The following is a 25,849-nucleotide window of genomic DNA, read 5'->3' as shown; positions in this document are numbered from 1 at the left end:
TGGACAACTCTCTGAATATATTAAAAACCACTATATATTTAGTATGCTTTGTACATTCTAGAAGGGAGAATTGTACAGTATGTGAATTATATCTCAATAGAGTTGATACTTAAGAGAAAGAACATGAATGCTTAGAGAGCCAAGAAAAGCCTAAGAGAAGAAAAAAGCCACATTAGTTTTTCTTCTATGGCCTAAACAAGGAGTCCCCAAGAAAAGAGATGTTGCCTTCCCTAAATTCAATCATAAATCAACCATAAAATCTACAGGGTTTTTCACAGAAATGATGACTGGAGTTTCTCAGAAGTGACAGTGATTTTCAGTAAGGAATGCTGGTGGGGTTGGGAGACTAAGGAGTTAAGACAAAGCGTAGGGGTACACCTAGAGAAGAATAAAGGAATGAAGGTCAAGAGACACTGTTTGCATGTATGTAGGGTATATAAATATGTTCAGATATTCATTGGGTATTGTCATGGTACGCAGAGTTACACACGACAACTGAGGGAGTGCTGGGTGCTTAGTCAGGGGAGCTCTGTCACACTCCCCAATGCAACAGCAACAATACCCCAAGTGCAAGGGCAAAGACCAGTGAAGCAGGATGGTCCAGTGATGAGCCCTTGTTACTAATGACTGTGCTTATGAGCCTGTGTGTTTGAAATTTCAATTAGGACTAGAGCTGCAGGGTGCCTAAGAGTTACCTCCTGAGAGCCTCCATGTTGCTCAAATGTGGCCACTCTCTAAGACAAATGGTAAATGCATTACCTTCCCCGCAGCATGGGACATGACTCCTTGGGATGAGCCTCCCTCGCGCCAAGGGATTACTACCAATCAATCACCAGCTGGTGATTTAACTAGGGAAAAAACCTTGAATGAAAGGGGGAAATGGTAAAGACAAATGAGTTTATATGGCTAAGAGACTTCAAAAGGAGTCAGGAGGTCATCAGAGGAGTTGCGCTTACGCGTGTCTCAGCAGGATCCCAGAGACAGCCAAAGTAGATACAACCCAAGGTAATGGTGCTCCTGAGAGCTACAGAGACACACAGGTTTTATGGTCATGGCAGATGGCTCTGTAGTTCAGTGCCTTGTCAGTGGGTCCTACTTTGGAATTTGTGCTCTTGAGTGTGATGGAGTTGGAGTCAGATGTGACCTTTCTACACATGCCTCTTCTGTCCCTTTTACTGAACCTGTGGTTAGTGCTAGGGTTGGTGTATGCTCAGGAGACTTGAATCTCTGGATTGTCCATGTGCCAGCTGGGCCCTCAGCCTCAGCAGAGTTGCAACACTTACTCGCCAGTTCGTTGGACTTACCCAGGTCAGGGAGGTGAGGATGGTCAACCACCACACCAGCAATCCAAGACAGTCTACAACTGCAAGCAGGAGAATTGCATCCATCAGCCATATGGGATCTCAGCCCCCTCTTGATTTAGAAGTGGAGTGGACATTGCCATTCCAGGGTCCACAAGATGGAGAAATAATATATGGATTAGAGTGGACTTTCTGGTATTCTACTATAGAATTATTGCATCATTACAATACTATTGTAATTGTATCACTGATGTGGAGATAGTGGAGACAAGGGCCACAGGAGTTGCTGAGGGAAGGGAGAGGGAAGAAGAGTGTGATATGGGGGCATTTTGGGGACTTGGAATTGTCCTTAATGATACTGTAGGGACAGATGCAGGACATTATATATCCTGCCATAGCACACTGAATGGACTGGGGAAGAGTGTAAGCTACAATGTAAACTATAATCCATGTGGTGCAGCAGAGCTCCAAAACGTATCACCAAATGCAATGAATGTGCCACACTGATGAAAGAGGTTGTTGATGTGGGAGAAAGTGGGGGGTGGGGTGAGGAGTGGGGTATATGGGAACCTCTTATACATAGGTAAAGATACCTATGTATCTTTAAAAAAAAAAGACAATTAAAAATTTTTGCTAAACAAAAGACATTGTCTGAGAGGTCTGAAGAATAAGAAAGAACCGGGACTTGAGAAGAGTGAGGGGCAGGAAGGGGGGCTGGGCTGGGAGAAGGGAATAGGTACATACTTAAAAGTTTTAAGAAGAGAGAGGAATGGTAGGAAACTATGGTGGCATGAAGCTCTTATGCTACTGGTTTGGGTGAGGTAATACCTTCCCTTTCTATCTGTAATCACTCAACTCAGTTAAAATGGGATTTCAGCCATTGCTGAGACGAGCCCAGAATTTGAAGCAGAATTAAGGAAACAGTAGCAAGAATCTAAACTGATTTCAAACTCAGGGGAGAAACTGGGTCTGTAGTAATAGCTGAAAGGGAAGGGGTAAGAAGGAAACCAAGGAAGCTGTACCCAAAAAAAAAAAAAAAAAGAAAAAGATTTCTGCATTCCTATGGTCAGGAAAATACAGAAGCCATTTGATGTATAAAATAAATTGAGGGTATAATCTAGAACTAAATGTGATGGTCTAAGTTGTCTGTCCTTTTTATAGCTTTCATGAAGCTCTCTGATATGAAACGCCCTTTCAGATTCATATTTCACTAATATTGGTGGTGTATTTACTATGTGCTGGGCTCTCTCACAAATAATCCCAAATAATGTGTAATTCAGGGAAACAACCTCAAGAATGGATGTGGAAAGCCATATTAAGTCCCTGTTAATTGTGGCTATAAAAATCCTTTGGTTAGTAATATTTTGACAATGATCTCTAATCATTAGGGTAAAACGTTTAACAACAATGCAAGGTATTGGTGGTAGGGTGAGTTATGAGAGTCTTGTATGATGCTACGTATGTTTGTTTTGTACATTCACAACTATTATTATATAATTATTGTTTATGTATGTTTATGTGTGAGTGATATATTTCAATAAATTTTTTTTTAAAATCCATCCCATCAAGCAAGAAGACTTTCTTTTTTCCTTTGCGGCATGAATGTGTGACCTCTGAACCAGGTCGTGGGTATGTAAGAAAAGTTCTAGCTTAATTCTCAATGACTGAGTCCAAGCTTGAGATGGGCATACCATCCTCAAAGGCCAAAAGCAGACTTTTCTGTTTTAATGAACTGTAGTCTGCCCTCTTCTGTGTCGCTGCAGAGGAAACTCAGGCAGCAGCACCAGGGCTCAAGCCCCAGCCTTCTCTCTCCAAATGTCAGTGCTCTCTACATTGCTCCAACATACCTCTTTAAGTGACTTTTATTTTTCTCCATATGATCAATCCTTCCCTCTAAATTATTATAGCACTAATTGCCTGTACTACTTTCTTGGCACTTGCATAGATGTTTAGTTAAAGTCTCATGTAAATAGGTTTTATCTGCCTAATTTGATCATTCTGGGCCATGTTTTCTAAATCTCTTTATATATACAACAGCAGGCTGGCTCTGTACATTCACTAGAAGTCAAGTATTTTATTTATATATATATTTGTTTAATTATTCATTTTGAAGGAGGTGGGGATTAGTTGTGCATTAAAAGTCTTATTCTGGAAAGATTCTGAGTGAAACCACCATATTACAGGAGACCTTTAAAAAATATAAAATCAATAACCAAACTACCTAATTAAAAACTCAAGATTATCAATAGAAAAGACAATAAGACATCTCCCAAAAAAGGCAAAGTTAAACAAATTTTTATAGTTTTAGAATAAGCTTTTTTCCATCTATATGCAAGGTCTATTTTAGGATTAGGTAAATAATTTAAGTACTAGAACTTTAAAGAACTTGAAAATTGCAGCCAAATGGGAGAAAGTGACAGTAAATTCTGCTTTAATGCCCAGTGTATAGAAGAACCCAGTTCTTTACCCTTGAGAAAACTCTATACATAAATTTTTCATCTACAGCTATAGAATATTTTAGGATGTATTTTTTATATGCTCCTACTAATTTTCATTAGCAGCAGAGAGTGAATTTAGATGACATATTTTCTACCTTCCTGAAGATTACAAATTAAAAAGACCACGCAGCGATGGGGCTGGAGGTGGGGGCCTCTCTCCTCCGTGAAGCAGAGGATCCAGGATCAGCCAGGCAGGGGCTGCAGTGAAGGCAGGATCACAAGAAGAACATGCCTCCTCCTGACTGGAGGCAGCACAACAGTCAGACTGGGCAGAGCAGTTAGCCTTCGTGCATCTCAAGACACCAAACACCAACTGTGACTGGCTTACTGGGAGAAAGTGCAGACTAATAATTTAAAGACGAGATTAAAAGCTGGTTTTCACTTTACTGGGAATACACAATGATAACAGGAACTGTGTATTAACTGGAAAGTTTTTTTCAAAGTGTGGTCTAAATGAGAAGCATTGGGGACCTATTAAAAACACAGACTCCTGGCCTCCCTCCCACAGCAATGAATCTCAATTTGTGAGGAAAGGAGGAAGCCTAGGAATATACATTTTAAACAAGTGCACTACTGAATCTTCTGCACCCACATACAGTGTTGAGACCAGTTGCCTGGGAATTTGATGCTTTAGTCCTTAGAATTTAAATTCACATTTAGCCAAGTAGCCATTTACTTACTATTCCATATCCATCCTCAAGACTGAATATTTGATAGGTATTTTAAAGCCCACGTTTGTTCTGCAGCATCAAAAAGGTTTCGCAAATATAAAATATCTATGTGAAGTCGTTAGAGCTGCACTATCCGGATCGGTAGCCAGTGGCCACATGTGAGTTCTCACTGATCGTGAGAAATGTGATTAGTTCACACTGCAAGGTATTGGAAATATACTCCAGGTTTTGAAGACTTAATATTAAAAAATGTAAAGGATCTTATTAATAGCTGTTTATTTTGGTTACATGCTGGAAGGATATTATTTGGACATACAGATTAATTAAAATATCACACTTAGAAAATTTAAAATCACATATGGCTGTTATATTTCTTTGGGATAGTGCTATCTGGATATTTGATGTAAATCACTCCTTTAGCTGATTAAATGCTCCACCAAAATTCTGTATCACTCAAATAAATGTCTACATGTAAATCAAGCCTGGCCTGTACATACAGCCACAAATAACTGTTACTTACTTTACATACACAAGTGAGAGATACAATTAAGTGCTTTCATGTCAACTTCTTGTGGCTGTCAGCTGTCCTTGATTAACCCATGACCAAGTAAACTCAAGGTCAGTTTCTTTCACCATGCCCACAGCTCACTAGAAAATTTACTGCACAAAAATTGAACTCATTAATATGTTGGTGACTGATGATTTCCAAATTAATCGCACTGTAAATTTCTGTCATTTTTTAAATGACATTTATCCATTGGATTTCTCCTACCACCTCTCTATGCCACCATTTTTTGGAAAAAATGAATGAAAACTTTTGAATGTGATATTAGATCTTAAGATAATTTCATTCACTTTTTTTAACCTAATTAAAAATAGTACAGATTTTATTTCAGGAGAAAATTCAAACACAGGTAGGGAAAAAGGAAGGTCACCCATAATCACAGTACTCAGAAATAAACAGTAAGTATTTGAGTGCATATCCAACCAAAATATTCTTTGCATTTATGAGTGTTGATATTCAGCTACTCTAATTACTTTACCAATATTTTCAAGCTGAAAATGTTACACTTTCTAAAAGACTATTTTCTCCCCTAGTTTGTGCCCACAAAATACAAGGAACTACCATAAATACCCTTCATTTGTAAAAAGAAAACATTTACCTTCAACATTTCTTTTAAAGGCGCAAGTTTGTTTTGTTTTGTTTTTATATAAAATAAAATTCTGATTTCCAGTAAGTTCAACTTATTTTGAGTGACTTTCATTACGACACCTCACACATTACTGAGGCATTTTGGTCAGAGGTCAGGAATGTGGGTATGCATCATGGGATATGGGAAATCATTTACAGAATGCAAAAAATTACTTCACAGTACACTGCCTCAAGGCTGAACTGGCAGCATGACCTCTTTGCTACCTGACATGATGAACTCAATGCTCTTCTCACCTCCTTCTGAACTCTAAACAGTAACCCCATGAAAGGAGGGTAGGGGGGACTTCAGGGTGGTGGTTTGGAGCACGTCGTATCCCAGAAAACACATTCTTAAACTTAATCCATTCCTGTGGCTGTGAACCCATAGTAAGAAGGACCTTCTGGTGACATTATTACACTTACGGTGTGACCCACCCTCAATCTGAATGGATCTTAACCCTACTACTAGAGTCTTCTATAAGCAGAATGAAATTCAGGCAGATAGAAAGACACAGTAAGCAATAAACTCAGAGTCAATGGAACCCAGAAGAGAAGGGAGAAGCCAGGGGGAGTCCACGGTGTGCACTGTTATGTGACAGAGGAACTGAGGACCATGGGTCACCAGCCCTGGGATGGCAATCTTTGGGAAGAAAGCATCACCTGGAGAATGCCTTGGTTTTGGACTTCCAGCCTCAAAACGAGTCAATAAATTCCCACTGTTCAAGCTAACCCATTGCTGGGCATATGCTTTAACAATAAGGAAACTAAAACATACAGTGTTACCATGTTTCTACTCTGCATTCAGTTGTTGTTTTTTTAAGGTATTTATTTATTTTTATTTATCTCTCTCCTCTCTCGCCCCCCCTCACCCTCAGTGTCTGTTCTCTTGTGTCCGTTCACGGTGTGTTCTTCTGTGTTCGCTTTGTGTTCTTGTCAGTGGCACCCGGAATCTGTGTCTCTTTTTGTTGTGTCATCTTGCTGCGTCAGCTCTCCGTGTGTGCGGCGCCATTCCTGGGCAGGCTGCACTTCCTTTCGTGCTGGGCGGCTGTCCTTATGGGTGCACTCCTTGCGTGTGGGGCTCCCCTACATGGGGGACACCCCTGCGTGGCACGGCACTCCTTGTGTGCTTCAGCACTGCGCGTGGGCCAGCTCATCACATGGGTCAGAAGGCCCTGGGTTTGAACCTTAGATCTTCCATGTGGTAGGCAGACACCCTATCCATTGTGCCAAAGCGTAAGTATACATGTTGTCAGCCTCCTTTCTATATAAATATATATAAATTTGTAATATGTGGTTATTTAGTTTGCCAAAGGGCTGCCAATGGAAAGTATCAGAAATGGGTTGGCTTTTATAAAGGGTATTTATTTGGAGTAAAAGCTCACAGTTCCAAGGCCATGAAAAGGCCAATTCAAGGCACCATAAGAGGTGCTTTCTCACCAAAGGCAGCTAGTGTTGATCCTGGAGTTGTTGCCACATGATGAAGCAAGATGGCCGCCAATCTCTGAGGAGGGCTCTGCCTTCCCTCCAGAAGCTACCATCTCTTGGAGCTCAGCTGTGAGCAACCAAGCTTGTTTCTTTCCAAGCATCCTGTATCAGTCTCAGCTGTTCTGCTCTCATCCCAAGTTCAACTGTAAGCTATCAGGGATACAGCAGGGCAGTTCTCCTCTTGAACTGTTCAATGGGCCCAGCCTCTTGGGGCCTTCATGCTTAAGCAATCCTCTCTCCATGCAAAATCAAATATGCCAGCTCCCCGTTTTGCTTAAGCAATCCTCTCTCCGTGCAAAATCAAATATGCCAGCTCCCTGTTTTCCTCTGTCTGGGTTTATATGTTTTCCTTCATATTAGACCCAGCAAGAGGGTGGAGACTCGACATGAATTATGCCCCACTGATGTAATCCAATCAAATGCATCTCACATCCACAGGAATGGATTAGTTTACAAACATAATATTTCTCTTTTTGGAATTCATAAAATAATTTCAAACTGCCACATATGGTCGTAGTCAATATTAATTCTAATTACTTTAGTAAACTATATCTAAGTCTCAAATCTTTAAAAGCTGAAGCAGTGAAAGACTCCCTCTTCATCCAACTTTGCATGAAGGGGAAGCTTTCAGATGATGCTTTTCTCCACCGTTTAGAAAAAGCAGCTGTTTTCAGTCTCACCAGGAGATGCTCTATTTAGATTAGAAAGATGGAAGGGAGCAGTCCCTGTGCTTCTGGCTACTATGGAGCTGGAGCAGGTAATGGGTGACTGAGATGTGATGCAGGTAATTTTAAAGCAAAAAAATTTAAAGAGCATGTAAAGATTCAAAGCACACTGGGCAATGGAACTGGACCAACTCCAGCCTCATTCATTTTTCTGACCACAAACTGGCAGGTGACAAGTGATCACAAGCCTGATATCTACCTTTAAAATTTGACATGGTACACACTAACCAGAGAAACCATCCCTGCACGAAACATCATTCTAAATAAATTAAAAGCAAATTTTGAGGATGAAGAGGAAGGATAAAGATAAGTAATATAAAAAGCAAGAAGAATGCTTTTTAGAACTCACAGGAAGTATGTCTGTGTGTATGTATTGTGGCCTAATAATTTAAAAAAATTTGTGAATTAGATGAAAAGTAATACCACATAGTTTAACCCCACCCTATATCCCTAGAGATACATACCTTTAAAGCTACTTGGTAAAGACAAGTATCTTTACAAGTTACCCTACCAATATAAGATGTACACACTATTAAAAAGATGGATCCCTGTGTTATTTTCTATTTAAATCTTACGCAGAATTAGGATGGAAGTTGAGAGAAGATGAAACATACAAAGCATCCTACAGGCAGACAGGAGATTTGGTATGAACATGTCTATTGCTCTAGAGAATTGAATCCACTTTGGAACAAGCATTTAGTGCTACAACAGCACTGCCTCATGGAGGGCCTGTCACTAAACTACCTTTAAGGGACAGGAAGATACTTTTCCTTTTCTCAAAATCCAGCAGTTGGCCTTCCATACTACTCCCACCTTCAAGTGTGTCTTTAAGATTATCTACTCTGTTGAGCTTGGTACTTTATGTGTTCCTAGACAAAGAATGGATCTAGAAGAAATGGTCTCAGTCCCCCCAGGGAAGCACAGGCCACCGTCAAGCCTCTACCAGGCATCACCGGGGAACCTGGGGGAGATTCAACTTTTCACACCCCAGCCTGGACCTACTGAGTCAGGAACTGGGGGTGGGCCCTGCATTCTGTGCATTAAACAAGCTCTCCAGGGGAATCCAATGCCTGAACCACTGTTCAACTCTCAACACTGCAGAACTGCCCTGTTATCCTGCTATCAGAACATAGTTCCTTAGAGGCACAGAGATTTTCTTCAGTCCCACAGAAAAATGAAGTAAGATTATTTCCTCCATTAACCAGACTGCAAACAGTAGTTCTTCTGATACCTTCTAGATGCAGTGAAGGCAATTCTTTTCTTTAATAACATCATTTAGTCTGGAGGTAGCACCTTTTCTTTTCAGTACTTGCCATGGTTATTCACGGTTTCTTCTAGGCCACAGGGTGCATTCCTGAGTCTTCCAAAGATATTTTTAACATGTCTGAATACATTCTGGAATCTTCCAAACTGTTTTTTTCCATATTTAAATTACCCTACTATCAATACTCTACAACAATGAGCTTTGAATATCATATTTCAATTTTATTAGATATAGAAAAATATACATTTTAGAGCCAGTCTGCTTTCAGTCACTTATCAATAGTGTCACTTTATTTTTTTAAAAGATTTATTTTATTTATTTCTCCCTAGCCCCTTGTTGTTTGCATTTGCTGTGTCTGTCTGTTGTGTGCTGGTCTTCTTTTTAGGAGGCACCAGGAACTGAACCTGGGACCTCCCAAGTGGTAGGCGGGAGCTCAATCACTTGAGCCACATCTGCTTCCCCCAATAGTGTCACTTTAAACAAGTTACTTTTCTTTTTGTCTTTTTTTTTTAATATTACACTTTAAAAAATGAGGTCCCCATATACACCCCGCCCCCCTCACCGCACTCCTCCCCCCATAGAAACAATCTCCTCCATCATCATGAGACGTTCATTTCATTTGGTGAATACATCTCTGAGCACCGCTGCACCTCATTGTCAATGGTCCACATCATAGCCCACACTCTCCCACATTCCATCCAGTAGGCCATGGGAGGACATACAATGTCCTGTAATTGTCCCTGCAGCACCACCTAGGACAACTCCAAGTCTCGAAAATACCTCCACATCTCATCTCTTCCTCCCATTCCCCATACCCAGCAGCCACCATGGCCACTTTTCCACACCAATACCACATTTTCTTCGATTACTAATCACTATAGTTCATGAATAGAATACCAGTAAATCCACTCTAATCCATATTCTATTCCTTCATCCTGTGGACCTTGGATTGGTTGTGTCCACTCCACATCTACATCAAGAGGGGGCTTAGATTCCACATGGATGCTGAATGCAATCTTCCTGCTTTCAGTTATAGGCACTCCTGGCTCCATGGTGTGGTGGTTGACCTTCTTCGACTCCATGTTAGCTGAGTGGGATAAGTCCAATAAACTAGAGTGTAGGAGCTGAAGTCTGTTGAGGCTCAGGGCCTGGCTATCATATGGTCAGTCCAGAGATTCAGATCCCCTGGGTATATATGAAACCCCAGCACCAACTACAGTTCTGGTAAAAGTAACAGGAGAGGCTTGTGAAAAAAGATCACATCTAAGTCCAGCTCCATCACACAGAAACACAAACTCCAAAGAAGGGCCAACTGACATGGCACTGAACTCCATCTGCCATGTCCATAGTACCTGTGGGTCTCTGTAGCCCTCAGAAGAACCAATACCCAGGGTTGTATCTACTTTATCTGTCTCTGGGACTCTGCTGAGGTGTGCATAAGGGCAACCCCTCTGATAACCTCCTGGCTCTTTTTTGGAGACTCAGCCATATAAACTCATTTGTCCTTTCCATTTCTCCCTTGATTCAGGCCAAAAAGCATTTTTAACTCCTGGTATTATATGTAGACAGATATTCTGCTGGTCTCAGTTGACCCTTCCATTCAAGGTCATTTTCTATTTACATCATCAGCTGGTACTTGGTAGTAATCCCTCAGTGCCAGGGAGGCTCATCCTCAGGAGGCATGTCCCACACTGGGGGGGAAGGCAATGCATTTACATGCTGAGTTTGGCTTCAAGACTGACCACATTTGAGCAACATGGAGGCTCTCAGGAGGTAACTCTTAGGCACCCTGCAGCTCTAGGCCTTGTTCTTCTTTCAGGTGCACAGGCTCACAAGCATAGTCATTAGTATCAAGGGCTCATTGTTGGACCTTCATTCTTTTTTGGTCTTTGCCTAAACAAGTTACTTAATCTGTGTTTCAGTTTCCTCATCTATACACTGTAGATAATAATCCCCTCATATAGTTGTTACAGGATCGACTGTTAAAATACACAGTGCTTTTAGAACAGTGCATTTACTAAACACCTTAAAAAGTGCCTGATTATTATTATCTTGACTGCAATTATTCAGGGACCTAGATCACATGCAGGCAAAGACATGCTGGAAAGGGGTAGGACAATTGATCAACACTAAGGACAGGTGGGGGCTCTCCTTCAGAACTTTGGGGCAAAATGAGATACAAAGAACAAGAAACTGCTTTGCAATTTGCAAGAAAATTGTCCTTAAAAGGAAGATAATACATAGTAACCTGGAACCAGAGAGGAAATGACTTATGATCAAAGGTGACTGGCCACCATCTACCGTACTGGCCTACAGGTCCAAATGAAGATTCAAGAAGATTCAAGAGGTAAGAGATGAATGTGCAAATCAATCTACTAGCCCGAGCCAGGATCATGGTTTCCATAAAGTCCTATATTAATGAATGAGCTAGAAAATAAAGCCCCAATTCTAGAGTGACCAATAAATGATTGATCATTCATTTATGCCCCCAAATTAGGCAAGCTTGAGAAAGATCTTTAAATTACCACCACTGAAGAGGCAAAATATCCTAAGGCAGCTAGTTTTTCTGTAGCATTTAGTTGGCTGCATCCCCAACATCCATTCCCCTTGTCCCTCTCCCTGTTGTATTCCAAATTCTCTAGCTATCTGGATAGAACAGACGCAGCTCTCACTCCAAGGTACCATCCTAATTAGTTGAAGCCAACCAATATATTCTGTTCACCAACCCAGTGGAAAAAGAGGTTCTGGGAGAGGCAGATGACCTGAGTCAGATCCAACAGGACAGTGGGAATGACTCCAGGACCATGGTGAGAGTAATGAGGAAAAGACGCGCTCTATCCGGCTGTACGTCCATCAGGCTCAAGGGCCTGGGACCTGGGGCAGCCATCTGAGGACTAGAGGGGTAGAGGCTGCCTGAGAATGAAGCCCACACAACCAAGTAAATCCAGGAAGTGGACCATTTAAGCCCAGGAGAAAGTCTTGCTTAAAGGCTGAATATTTCTACTATGTGACCAATACATTCTCTTTGCCATTTAAGCCACTTTGGGTAAGGTTTCTTTTGTTTGCAATGAAGAGAATCCTAAATGATATAAACCTCAAAATCTATAAAATTACTATTATACATGTAGTAAAAACGTGAGAGGGGTACAGATATAGCTCAGTGGTCAAGTGCCTGCCTCCCAAGAACGGGGTCCCAGTTCAATCCCCAATATCTACTAAAAAACAAACAAACAAAAAGGAGACATATTCACAGTTAACAGTAAATTTAACTGGTCAAGCCATGACTTCAGCTTATATATCTTAATTTTAAGACATTAGGAAAAAAATTATGAATTTTTCTCACTTGGAAAGTTCATAATTTCATTTGAAATCTCAAAGTACAGATGTAAGATCTTGAATACACTCAGCTTTGATCCTTGGTTTACATAAATTAAGTTTTCATTGTGAAAGAACCCTTTCCTGATTTCCTGGGCAATTTCAACACAGAATACTCCCCCATCCCCATATGGGGCCATCACAAAAGTGTGTTTCTAGCTGTTTTATAGCAATAAGGGAGCGACAGAAATCACAAAGTAAAGATGCATTCCCGCTAATTTTAATGAATCAATGGTGAACTTATCTATTCTAGCACTGTGTCCTCATCAGACTAAGCAACTGCTTTTCAGGTCTAAAACCCTTGTGTGTAGACACCCACTCATCTTGGTCATTCATTGAAAGTATTATACGATAACAGGTCAGGCCAATTAATACAAGCTCTAAGTACACAGCTTAGTTTGTACATTTTTGTGTATAAGGTACAGTATGTTTCAATATTGTGAAATCTAAAAACCTAGGTGAGCATGATACAACTACATTTGAATTTCTGTAAAAGTCACTCTAAATGCTTAATCATTACGGCTATTAGGATTGACAGCTCTCCAGACACGGAATTGGCTACCTTACAAAATGGTCAGCTGGCTCTAGTGGGTAATGCTCAAGTAGAGGTGAGATGCCCTTCAGACCGGGTAGCCATAAAGGGGACTTTAAAGCACCTGTGATGGGTGTGAAGGAGACTCACCTGCCAGAGCCTTGATGCGGGACCGCTCAAAGAGCCGCGCGGAGCTGTTCTCATTGTCCCAGTCATCCACGTCCCAGCGGTTGTTGACATCACTGTACTGCTGCTGAATCTCAATGTTGTCGTAGTCTGTGGCTACTGTGGTCGTCATTGTGAACTATCTCAGCTGCTCCTCCACATCAGCTCCTCCTTAGCGTTCTGTGAGAAAGAAAAAGAAAAGTTTATTTAGAGATCCAAAGGAGCACAGTCCCCAGGAAGCCTACCGAGATCATGGTGAGTAGAAGGTAGAACAACTCGTGCACTGAAACGTCTAGAACAGGTCCTCTGCAGTCAGTCAAAGCTGGTTTTGAACTCAGCACTGCCTTAAGGCCTGCGTGGCCAAGTTACTTAATATCTCTGAGCCTCAGTTTCCCCAAACATTGTGGTGGGAGGACACGAAAGATTGCTGAGAGGCCCAAGTGGATGATGGCCACCCAACAAATGCGGGTTTCTTCTTCCTTTCTAAAGTTTAAACTTGGGAGTTTTAAAATTTCCTCAGAACTGGATCAGTACCTATAGGGGGCTTATGAATGAACATAGTTATGTCACCATAATTAACGTGTGTCACCATAAACTATCATCTTTTAGCTTTTCCTGGAAATTCAGAAAATGTTATATAGGGGAACTCACCTATTACTTTATCTAATACGTTAAGTATTAGAAAGCTGAGGCCTACGATTAAATGAGCCAGTAGGTGTACAGCACCAAGGATAGTTCCAGTACTCTGTAAGTGCTCAGTAAATAAAAATCTGCAACTATTTAAATCATTGTGTAGTTACAACATCTACTACCAACATCAGCACCCATGCCTCAGGTCCAGCCAGGGTCACAGCATTTTTCAAGGAAAGATGTGAAGCAGGAAATGAGGCCTCAACGTTTGGTCCATTTTATCACAATGCCCCTCAGACTCAAAAGAAGTATATTCAGCCTTAAAGTACAGCTTCTCCCTTCAATACACCTATTATTTACTCATTCAACCCCAATATACTGAGGCTTGACTATGTGTCAGAAACTATTCTGGATGCTAGGGATAAAACAGCAAATAAAATACGGACCTGCTCCTACTGAACAGGAAGAGATGGGCAAAAAGCACACAGGAGAGTTTACAGAAATTAAAAGAAAGTAAAGTGATGTGATGGGGGTGACTGGTGACCATTTTGGACTGGTGAGGGCAGGTCTCTGCATCGGTATTTAAACTGGCATCTCAGGGTAGAGAAGAAACAGGTCATGCACAGATCAAGAGGAATAGCATTCCAGGCAGAGGAAATGACTGGTAAAGGCACCAGGTGAGAAGCAGCATGGCATGGCAGAGGAACAAAGAGAAGGCCAGGGTGCTCAAGTGCTACAGCCTGGTGGGCAGGGGGCAGGAGACGGGGCTGGAGAGGTACGTGGAGAAAGACTCTGTCAGCCGAGTAAGGAGTCAGACCTTCATTCTAAGCGTGATGGGAAGCCAGTACAGGATTTTCAGCAAATAACAGACATAATTGGAGCTATGCTTTTCAAAGTTCATTCCTGGTGCTTTGTGTAGATTACTGGGGGTGAGGAAAGAAGCAGGAGTCAGTTGGGAAGCTACCTCAGAGATGGTGGAGGCCGGGTGGTAAGAAGTGGATGTGCTTCGGAGAGACCTGAAGACCTGCAGCCATAGGAACTGTTGGTTTAGGTCAGGCTGTGCTTAATCTCCTGCACATCTTAATTTCACCACAGGGACTCAGGCTCAGTCAGCTCTCCAAAGCCACCAGAGTAAATTAATGTTAATCTGCAAAGCTAATAAGAAGGGAAAAACACCCCTACACACACCTTTTTAGTGGCAGGAAGATGTCCTCGGAGAAAAGATACTTGCTCCCCTCCTCCTGCTTTGAGATTCAAAAATCCATTATGGATTTTGTGCCTGGATGCTCATTTAGTAACAGCCTTGCTCAATGTGCACCAAGAGTGAGCACACAGACTAGAGTCAGCACGCTGACCACCAGGCTGTGAAATAATGAAACACCAGACCACCACCCAGCAACGACCACCTGCAGCAGTTTGATATAGTTACGAATTCCAAAAAGAGATACTGGATTATGTTTGTAAACTGGTCTGTAACTGGGCATGATTAAATTATGACTGGGACATTGACTGGGCCACACCAGTAGGGTGCTGAGTCCCTGCCCCTTGATGGGTGAGGACTCACAGAAAAAAGGCATGGCAAAGGACAGAGTTGGAGCTTTTTGATGCTGGAAGTTTTTGATGTTGGAGTTTTGATGCTGCAGTCTTAAGCTCGAGCCCCAGGAAGTAAGCTCACAGAGGAAACAGAAGCCAGCCCCAGGAAGAGAAGAACCCTGAACCCAGAGAGAAGCAAGACTCTGGAAGAGAGGAACCCAGGAAGCCTGAACCCTTGCAGACGTTGGCAGCCATCTTGCTCCAACACATGAAAATAGACTTTGGTGAGGGAAGTACTTATGCTTTATGACCTGGTATCTATAAGCTCCCACCCAAATAAATACCCCTTATGAGAGCCAACACACATCTGGTATTTTGCATCAGCACACCTTTGGCTGACTAATACACCACCCAAGAGCTGATTTTTTTCTCTCGCATATGCCACATTGCAAAGGAATTAAACAAAATAAAGCTGCATAGGCAGGGCAAAAAAAGTTCTCTTGTGCTTCAAATGAAGCTTTTAGCACATAAGCACCTGTCACATGCATGGTAAACAAATAAAGCTAAAACAAATTAACTGTATCTTTTAATTGGTGGCACAAGCACAAAAATGCCTCATTTGTCACTAGCTGTTTTCTCACACAAGAATGGGGCTCAACATAGCCTGTATGCTCCTAAGGAACCCATCTTTTTTGAAAAAGAAAAAAAAAATCTTAGATGAGAGTAAAATCCTGGATTCCTATCAAGCAGATATAATCAAGCCCAACAATATAAATTTATTGGTAAACTCATTTTAATGCTACATTAGCAATGTAATTATGAAACTCTTAACACAAAAATTTTAAACACCTAATCCAAAAAGCATATTCTATGGAATAATTTTATAGTTGTTTTTTTTTTAACATTTCAGAGCATTATAACCCCCTTCAAAATATAAATCAATATTGTAATTAAGGCTTTGGAACGGGTACTTTTCAGGCTATGTCAATATCAAATTTGGCCTTGTAGGATAGCCTATCTAGGAAAATGATATGGAAATGACATTAGCGCCAAATTTCTGAAGGTATCAGAAGTGCGATTTAACCCAACCCAAGGTGAAACCAAGCATGGTGTACCTCTCTCCAGATCAGTTTTGGGTATTTGGCGCCACCTGCTGACTAAGGAGAACAGCCACGCCACAGCCTGCAGGACAGCTCCCAACCCATCCACTGCTCCAACTCTGGTATCTACAACCCTTTTCCCCAATTCATCTCTCCCTCCCACTGACTCATGTCCCAAATCACTCACTGCTTCCCACAGGTTTCTCAAGAAGCAAGTGTTAATTCTTTTCTGAAGCCTGAAATAATTTAGAGAACTTGAGCATTTTTTCCTAAGTGTTCTTTTAATTACAACATGATTGATGCTCAAAACAAAGGTGAAGGGAAGCAAAAGTACCTACTATTGTGTGTACAAAAGAAATACCAGTGCTGTAAGTTATTCCTTTTACTCAGTTGTTTTATTACTTGAGTGTCTAGAATTTGGATATGAGGGACATTTTTCTTCACATTTTCCTGTTACTGTCAAAGAGTTGCTTTCATAGTGACTCCTTTTTACAGGGCAATTTCGGAGGGGGAAGCATGCCCTATATCCACACCAGGGCCACCAGGAAGGTTTCCTTCCAGGGAACTGACAGCAAAGGGCAGATCTGAGGGTGAAGGTCAGTCAGTCAAGGAGAACGTGCAAGAGTGGGCCCATGGCATGGGGAATCCAGCATGTTACAAACGTAATTATCGTCTACTCCACATTAACAAGGAACTGTGCCAGCTGTGAGGACAGTGTACATCACACATACAGGTATCCCCAGGAGGTTATCTATAAATGGCTGGATTTTCCCAAGGTGCATGTCCCAGCGGCCGTGAAGTAACCCGTACTTCTTAAAAGGCTGTGGGGAGCTCAGGGGGAGGCAAGAGAAGGCTGGCCATGCTGGAGCTTGAGAGGACAGTGCACGGTCGGCATGAGCCACGGCAGTGTCCCCTCCTCAGAAGGGCCATCGGAGCCTCCACCTGACCTGACCACTGCAGCAGGAGCTCACGAAATAATCCCTAAATGCCTTGAATGAATAAAAGTCAATAACAGGGAAACAGACTTGGCCCAGTGGTTAGGGCGTCCGTCTACCACATGCGAGGTCCGCGGTTCAAACTCCGGGCCTCCTTGACCCGTGTGGAGCTGGCCCATGCGCAGTGCTCATGAGCACAAGGAGTGCCGCGCCACGCAGGGGTGTTCCCCGCGTAGGGGAGCCCCACACGCAAGGAGCGCACCCATAAGGAGAGCCGCCCAGCGCGAAAGAAAGTGCAGCCTGCCCAGGAATGGCGCCGCCGACACTTCCCGTGCCGCTGACGACAACAGAAGCGGACAAAGAAACAAGACGCAGCAAATAGACACAGAGAACAGACAACCGGGGAGAGGGGGGAATTAAATAAATAAACAAATCTTTATTTAAAAAAAAAAAGTCAATAACACCCTGTGTGACAGAGGGGTAATACACATGTGTGTTAGGTTTGGAGAAGACAGCTAAAAAGTTGTTAACATATTAATAAGGACCAATAAAACCAAGGACTCCTCAAATCACTCTTCTCTAGAGCAAGCCCTTCAAACTGCCATTTTCTAAAAGATGCAAAGAAATACCATTTTCGGCTTCAATAAGCAGCTACATAATCTATTTCTCCAAAGAAGACAGAAATGAATGAGGAAAGCATTATCCTAGCCCTGCGAGGCAATGAGGCTTCCACAGGTCTCGCATAGGCTACAACAAGGCCATAACCGTTAGGAAAGAAACTGGGGCATTTCCATTCATTCTAAATGTTAGAAGTATTCTATGAGCTCTCATCAACATGGGTTAAAATTCTGGACGTCAATACCTGGCACAGCACCAGAGTTCTACAGCTTCCCAAGATGCCAAATCTATCTTCCATTTCACACAGGTATCAGGTAAATTCACATGTTTTGTTCTTTATAGGTGGTTTCTGTGTGATGTCCCCAAGATTCCTCCCACCCTGCTCTTCTTTCACTCTACACCATCTCCTGGGGGGCATCACCCACACCCTGTCTGTGACTCCTACCCTGTGCTGACAAGTACCCTCCACCAGGTTCAGTCAGACCCTGTCCTGCTCACCTGACCCAAGTATACAACTGCTCCCCGGACAGTGAAGTGCGGTCATACCCCGACACTCACCAACTCTGTGTCTAAAACCAAACTCAAAACTCCTCCCTCCAAACTCTGCTTTTCCTCCCACTGTTGTTCCCTCACTGAATGGCACCCTTGCCTCTAGTTACCCCAGCCAGACACCTGGAATCACCCTCATTTCTCACCCTCCCCCCTATAGTCATGCCCCAAGTTTGCTTGCACCTCCAGAAAATCTCATGACTTACCTCAAAGCAATAGTTTCTCAAGAGCTTCACTTCCAATTTTAACCCCTAGTCTATTCCCTAATATTGCCACCAGAGGGACCCTTTTTAAAATACAACTTTAATCATTTTATTCCCTCAACTAAAATCCAGCAGTGGCTGGCTCCCCCATGACATCAGAATAATGCCCAGAACCCTTAGAAAACAAGACCCTTCGTGAAGGGGTCCTGCCCATCTCCCCAGCCTGCTGTCATGACTCTTGTCCACTCTCATCTAAGGTTTAGTAGCTCCTGGGGCAAAATTCATGCTCTTGTTTCACCTCCAAACATCCTCCTACCTGGAACTCCTAGTTCAGTTATCATCTCATCCAGGAAGCCTCCCTAATCCCTCCTCCTCCTCCACCACCACCACCACCACCTGGTGTGAATCAGATAACCTTTGAGAGCTGGCGCCAAGTACTCCCTTCCAGACACTTTAACATATCTCTATCATTAATCTTATTATAAGGCTGCCTCACAATTATAAAATTTTTAGTCACTTATCTTCAACAGGCCATACGCTTTTCAGGTCAAGTCCGCATCACCCTGTATCTCCCAACTCTGAGCACAAGGCCTAGAAACATGAAGGGCTTGCTAGTTGTTTGTGGGCTGGCTGGGTGGGAGGCTGGTAGATGGAGGATGAATGGTTACTGGAAGGTGAGGTCAGAGGGGCAATGTCAGTTCAGGCCATCATTCTGCTACTATCCCCACCAGCCATAAGGCCCAAAACATACTCTTGTGTGCTAAATAGATGTGGCAGACACTCTGCTTTGAAGGAAGTTAAATGTTTAAAACACACTTTTAATAAGGTGTTTCTTATACATATATTAAAATTTAGTTTTTAAATTTTATTTTAGTTTTTACTCATGAAAATAATTTATGTTTTGCTAAACTACTCAAGCTTCAGAGAGTAAAGCAACAAACAGAATAAATGAATTTTCCTTGGAACACACAAATTTCCTTAAATCTCAATCTCAAAGTCTTAAGAAAATAAAAATGAAGATGGTGACCGACATTTACCAATCCTTTCTGAGAAGGAAAATCATGTGCTAACAATTACTTTGGCAGAATTCATAGATCCAAATGTTCTGCAAACACTTAAAACCTTCCCACTTTACTCATAAAAGACTTGGTGAAATACACTGACTGCTGGTGTGCTAGCGAGAAAAGAAAAAAAAACAAAACACACAACAAAACTGCTCAGGACTTTGAAGGCACCAAAAGAGAGTGTTTCAAAATTTCAAATTAGACACCTGAGAAAGTTCTGCCATAACCCTTTCAACCATTCAATTGCAAAAAAACCCAAAGAGACTCACACACTGTTTACAATTTGTCTGTTGAGGCATTCTGCAGCATGTGTAAAATAGCCAATAAGGAGGCCAAATCCAGAGCCACTGTGATGAATAAGACACAGGTTCACAGAGCTAGTTCCACAAAATGACTAAAGATACCATCCTAAACATTCACAGTTTTTAATCCACAAATGCCAAGATATATGTGAAAAGTCCTAACATGTTAGTTAACAACACAAGAAAAGCCACACGCATACAGTGTCTTTTATAAAAAAGTATTATTCACTTTAAAAATAATCCAGGTTCCTTTACAGGAACACTTCTAGTATAGAAAAAGCATGTTGTAACTGTGCAAACTAGAGTCAAAATTCATAGAATCGGGGCCATTTTGAGAGGGAAGAATCCTCCAAGACCTACTTAATTAAACCTCATTAATAAAGGTGGTCTTCAAATACTCTAGAATTGTACTATCTTTTGTCTATTTTACTTATCAAAGTCAGAATATATTGAAAATTCCCAGTTCGATTGTGGATTTATCAGATTTTCCTTGTAATTCCCTGGTTACAGATAAGATCATAACTATTTTACCTTCTTAGGGGTTGTTAACATTATGAAATATTCTGTTTAATCACTACTAACATATCTTGCTGTGGATTCTATTCTGACAGTAGTATGTTTCTGGTATATCTTTGTCTGCGTCACTTTAACCTTCTGGAGTCATTTTGTTTTATAGACCTTTTAATTTTTTAAATCCAATGCAAGAGTCTATCATATAATGGGTAAGTATAATTCATTTATATTTATTAGAATTATTGCCATATTTGAACTAACTTGTTTTGTGTTTTTTATCTTAATGAACAAAAATGTGGAAACTGGGGTCCAAAGGGTTAAACAACTGGATCAAGTCACTCCGCTATGAGCTCAACATCTAAGTCTTTATCATTGTTGAATCCACAGCCTTAAGGACTCAATCCAATATATATTTTTTAAATTTCTCCCCGCATCCTCCTTGCTGTCTGCTCTGTGTCCATTCACTGGATGTTCTGTGTCTGCTTGTCTTCTCTTTAGGCGGCACTGGGAACTGATCTTGGGACCTTCCTGTGAGGGAGAGAGGTGCTCAATCTCTTGCACCACCTCAGCTCCCTGGTCTGCTGCATCTCTTCCTGTCTCTCTCTCTTTTTGTTGCTTCATCTTGCTGCACCCGCTCTCTACTCAGGCCGGCACTCCTGCGCAGGCCAACACTCTCAGGTTAGCTCGCCATGCAGGCCAGCACTCTCGTGGGCCAGCTCTCTGCTCCGGCCAGCTTGCCTTCACCAGAAGCACCTGGGAATCAAACCTTAAACCTCCCGTACTGCAGACGCAGACGGGAGCCCAATCACACTTGAGTCACATCCACTTCCCCCAATCCAATCTTTAAAATGCAGAGAGATAAAGAGTCTAACAACCAAAGAAAATTCTAACACTATTAAAAACAACTTAATTTTTTTTTGAAGGCTTAACTTATGCCCGGCTTTCTCATTACAGTCCTTCCCAGCAACCTTTTTCAGGTAGATACTATTACTAAAACACACTTTATAGATGAATAAACAAAGGTTTTGCCTGTGGAGGCACAGCAAGGAAATGTAGAAGTGAAGAGGTTTGAACCAAGTATGTAACTCCTAAGCCCTAGCTTTGAGCCTCTAAATTAGCCTGCCTTCTGAGGTACAGCCCTTTAATGGTGGTCCATATCAGAGAAATATCTAATGGACCCGGGTACATAAACAAATGAGGAAATGGATTAGCCCTCTTCAAAGTCTAATTACTGCCTCAGGCAGCATCCCTGCTCCTAGCTCATGCATTCTTAATGGGGACAGTATTGCCCCCAAAGCAGGGGAGGGGGTACTCTTTTTAATGTAAGCACAGGCATAAATCATCTGTGGTATTAAAATTTCATGAGTGTGCAATGAGGAAAAAATATCTAAAAGACTCCTGATGGGGGAAGGGAATAATGGTGGGAAAAGGCTGGGAAGCACTGTCTATGCTGCAGAGAAAATGCTTATCTCCTTTAAGTCAGAGAAGACTTGAAGTCAGGCCTTAGAAGACAAGAAGATGAAGAGCACATTTCCTTGTACCAAAGAATGAGAATTTCATATTCCCTGGGTCCCATTCATCATGTCTCTGACACAAAAACTCACGGTAGGATTCTCTACCCGAACACAACGTGGGTACTTCAGGGGAGCAGAGAAGGTTTAGCCACCTGCCTGCAACACTGAAAGACTAAAGTACCTATTAGAAGCCTTCCTTTCCTTCCCCATATTCAGGACTGACCTCTTTCCTACACAGATGAAAAACACCTCTTGAAGGTAGGTTCCAGTTTTATAAACAGCAAAGCTCTAGGGAGAATTTTTTTTTTTAATGGACAAATTAAACCAGGTTCTACTCTTCAGAAGAACAAAATTAACCTTTACCATGATGGAAATTAATTATTTAAAAATATGTCACTAGTGGGAAATATACTGAACAGAACTACTTTTATGTTAAAAGAGTCCACTAAAAAGACCCTATGGCCATTATATAAGAACTTACTGTTACATATATGACCAAGAGTCCACTTCAACAACAAGGAACAATATAATATAAGAGGGGAAACAGAACATCTCCCTTCTTCCTACATTTTACAGAATAAACTGCACAAGGAACAGTGAAATTATAAATGGATCTATATTTGTGTCTTATGTTTGCAAACAATAGGAAACTTCTTAATATACTGCATAGAAACGTATACTCATTTACTATTTGTATATTAAAATTTCAAAGTACCTTATTTCATTAATTCTCTGCCTATATCTATCATCTAAATTATAAGCCTAATATTTTTAAAAATCAGCTTTATTTTGAAAGTAAATTGAGAAGGGTTATTAGCTTTTCTTCTGTTCCTTTATAAACTTCAAAATTTCCTAACTTGAAACAAACTAAAATCTTAAAAAACAATTCCTTCTTATTTCATGGCTATCCTTGTGACAAAAAACAAGTTAAAGTTTTAGGAATTAAAATAGAAATCATTAACTCAATACAGATCTAACACCATGGTCTTGCAGCCAATGTGAGTTTTCTAAGTCTCTATAAAGAACCATTTGGGTTTACACTTTTGGGACAGTTTTTAATTACATTAGAGTACAGTTCTAATAGCACTGCTACCAAACGCTAATCCTGAATTTCAGCGAGCTTGGTATTTCCTTGCCTTACTCTGTGAAATTTCTTAAATCAGTATTACATGTGCCCTAACAACAGGAGCAATAACTTGCTTTCTATTTGGAAGCTGGCTTTCACTGCCAGAGGAGCCGAGGGTCAGAACTCTCTGTATTTCTCCATTTATCAAATAAAAATGTGTATCTCAAATACCTGGAATAAGGATCAAATGGGAGAAATATGTCAAACTGTACTGAAAATAAGTACCGAGCCAAGTGATGTCTCTCTCACACACACATACACAGACTCCCATATCTCACAAGGGCTGGCACATCTATTTATTCTGTTCATCCTTATCCTGCTGGAACTGAGCACAGTGAATGACCCATAACAGGTGTTCAAAATCCACTGTGAAATGAAATGGTGAAATGGCAGGCAGTGGGAGCAGTGTTTCCACAGAGCAATGGAACTCTGAAACTCAATGCTTCTTTTTGCCAAAAGAATGTGTATCCTGGACCCCAATAAAATTCTGTTATACATGGAGGCAACCTTCTCTTTATTCAGATTCATTTGGCAAACACTGAATTTTTGTAAGAAATGTATTTTCAACTGTCACAAAAATGAGGGATCGTATTTGGACAGGAATAAACCAATCACGAATTTCATAACCTTGGTTGGATTTACCTTACAATATATTCATTTTTAAAACGGAATATTTTAATAATCACTTTCCTTTGCACAAAGACCTAACACCCAGGCTGTATAAGGATACCCAAATTTTCAGAGGTTTAAAAATCATTCATAAAATGTTCTCTGGAGAGCAGTTCAAACAACTCTCACTGTCTGGGTTAACACTTAAGCAGCAAGCCTATCCCCTCTGTTGTTTGGTGAATGTTTCCCAAACTTACTTAGAAATCTGTAATTTTCATATTAAAAAAAAAGAGCAAAGGATGGCATATGGTTTAAAAGAAGTGATGTCATGCCCAGAAAAAACATTAAAATAATTATCACTACAACATCATCAAAACTCTATTACTAAAATTAGACCTACATACTACTTGATTCCAAAGGTGCTCGAATCTAGTTTGATAATAAAAGTCAGTTAGAATAAATGTGGATTTACTTTGGCTCTTCAGAATATTAAAAGGCTAGGATAAAAAAAGAAAAACTAGATAAATGGGACCTCATCAAAACAAAAACCATTTGTATATCAAAGGACTTTATCATAAAAGCAAAGCAAAAAGGCAACCTACAAAATGGGAGAAAATATTTGGAAACCATATATCTGAAAAAGAATAATTCATTATATTAATACATAAAGAAATTCTTCAACTTAACAACAAAAAGACAAGCAACCCAATTAAAAAACTGACAAAAAATCTGAAGAGACATCTCTCCAAAGAAGATATACAAGGGGCCAGAAAGCACATGAAAAGATGCTCAACATCACTAGCCACCAGGGAAATGCAAATCAAAAACACAATGAGATACCATTTCATACCCATTAGAATGGCTACTATCTAAAAACAACAACAACAGAAAATAACAAGTATTCAAGAAGATGCAGAGAAAAAGGAATACTCATTCATTATCAGTGGCAATATAAAATGGTGCAGCCACTGTGGAATACAGTTTGGTGGTTCTTCAGAAAGCTAAGCATAGAACTACCATATGACCCAGCAATTCCAAATTTTCAGTTGTTCAATTCTGCTTTCAACTCTTTTGAGTATATTCCCAAAAGAACTGGGGGCTCAAGCAGCTGTTTGCACACCAATGTTCACAGTGGCATTATTCACAATTGCCAAAAGATGGAAACAACCCAAGTGTCCATCAACTGACGAATGGATAAATAAAATGTGGTCTATACATACAATGGGATATTACTCAGCCACAAAAAAGAATGAAGTTCTGACACATGGGACAATATGGATGACCCTTGAAGACATCATGTTGAGCGAAATAATTCAGACACAAAAGGATAAATACTATACAATCTCACTGATTTGAAACAATTAGAATAAGCAAACTCAGAGTCAGAATCTAGAATACAGGCTACTAGGGACAGGGTAGGGACAGGGAATAGGAAATGTACAGTGTTTCTTTTTGGAATGATGGAAATGTTTTGGTAATGGATGGTGATGATGGTAGCACACATTATGAGTGCAATTAACAACAATGAAATACAGATCCCAATATGATTAAAGGGGGAAACGTTAGATTACATATAATGTAACAGAATAAAAATTTTTTTTTTAAATCTATGGAACTACATTATATGGTAAACCCTAAGTTAAACCATGGACTTTAATTAATAGTACAATTGTAAAAATGTGCTGTCAATCACAACACACATTCTACACCAATACACGTTGTTGGTGGTGGAGTGATATATGAGTATCCAATATTTTGTGCGTGATTGTTCTGTAAACCCACAATGTCTCCAATAAAGGAAAAAAACACACAAAAACACTATCATAAAAGAAAAATGAGCCAGTGTTTAAAATATTGCCATATATGGCCTACTTAAAGGAACAAGATAAGCCTCCAGATGACATAAAGGAGTTGAGGCAACTAATTATACATGTTCAAACAAATC

General features: G+C 40.8%; 1 protein-coding gene across 4 annotated transcripts in view; it reads right to left on the bottom strand.

Moving 5' to 3' along the window:
* SPTBN1 (spectrin beta, non-erythrocytic 1) overlaps positions 1–25,849 on the bottom strand; it is a 209,084-nt gene that overhangs the window by 131,485 nt on the left and 51,750 nt on the right. For all 4 annotated transcript variants that reach the window (XR_011646105.1, XM_058278571.2, XM_004454230.5 and 1 more), the window contains exon 2: positions 13,194–13,388. Coding sequence is in view for 3 of the 4 variants with exons in the window: in XM_058278571.2 (XP_058134554.1) it covers positions 13,194–13,341 (148 nt within the window). In the remaining variant the exon portion in view is untranslated. The remainder of the gene's footprint in view (positions 1–13,193; positions 13,389–25,849) is intronic.

This window comes from Dasypus novemcinctus, chromosome 17 (assembly GCF_030445035.2).
Source record: "Dasypus novemcinctus isolate mDasNov1 chromosome 17, mDasNov1.1.hap2, whole genome shotgun sequence".
Lineage (NCBI taxonomy): Eukaryota > Metazoa > Chordata > Mammalia > Cingulata > Dasypodidae > Dasypus > Dasypus novemcinctus.
The sequence above is the reverse complement of the archived record's forward strand: the minus strand, read 5'-3'. Positions and strand labels throughout refer to the sequence as shown.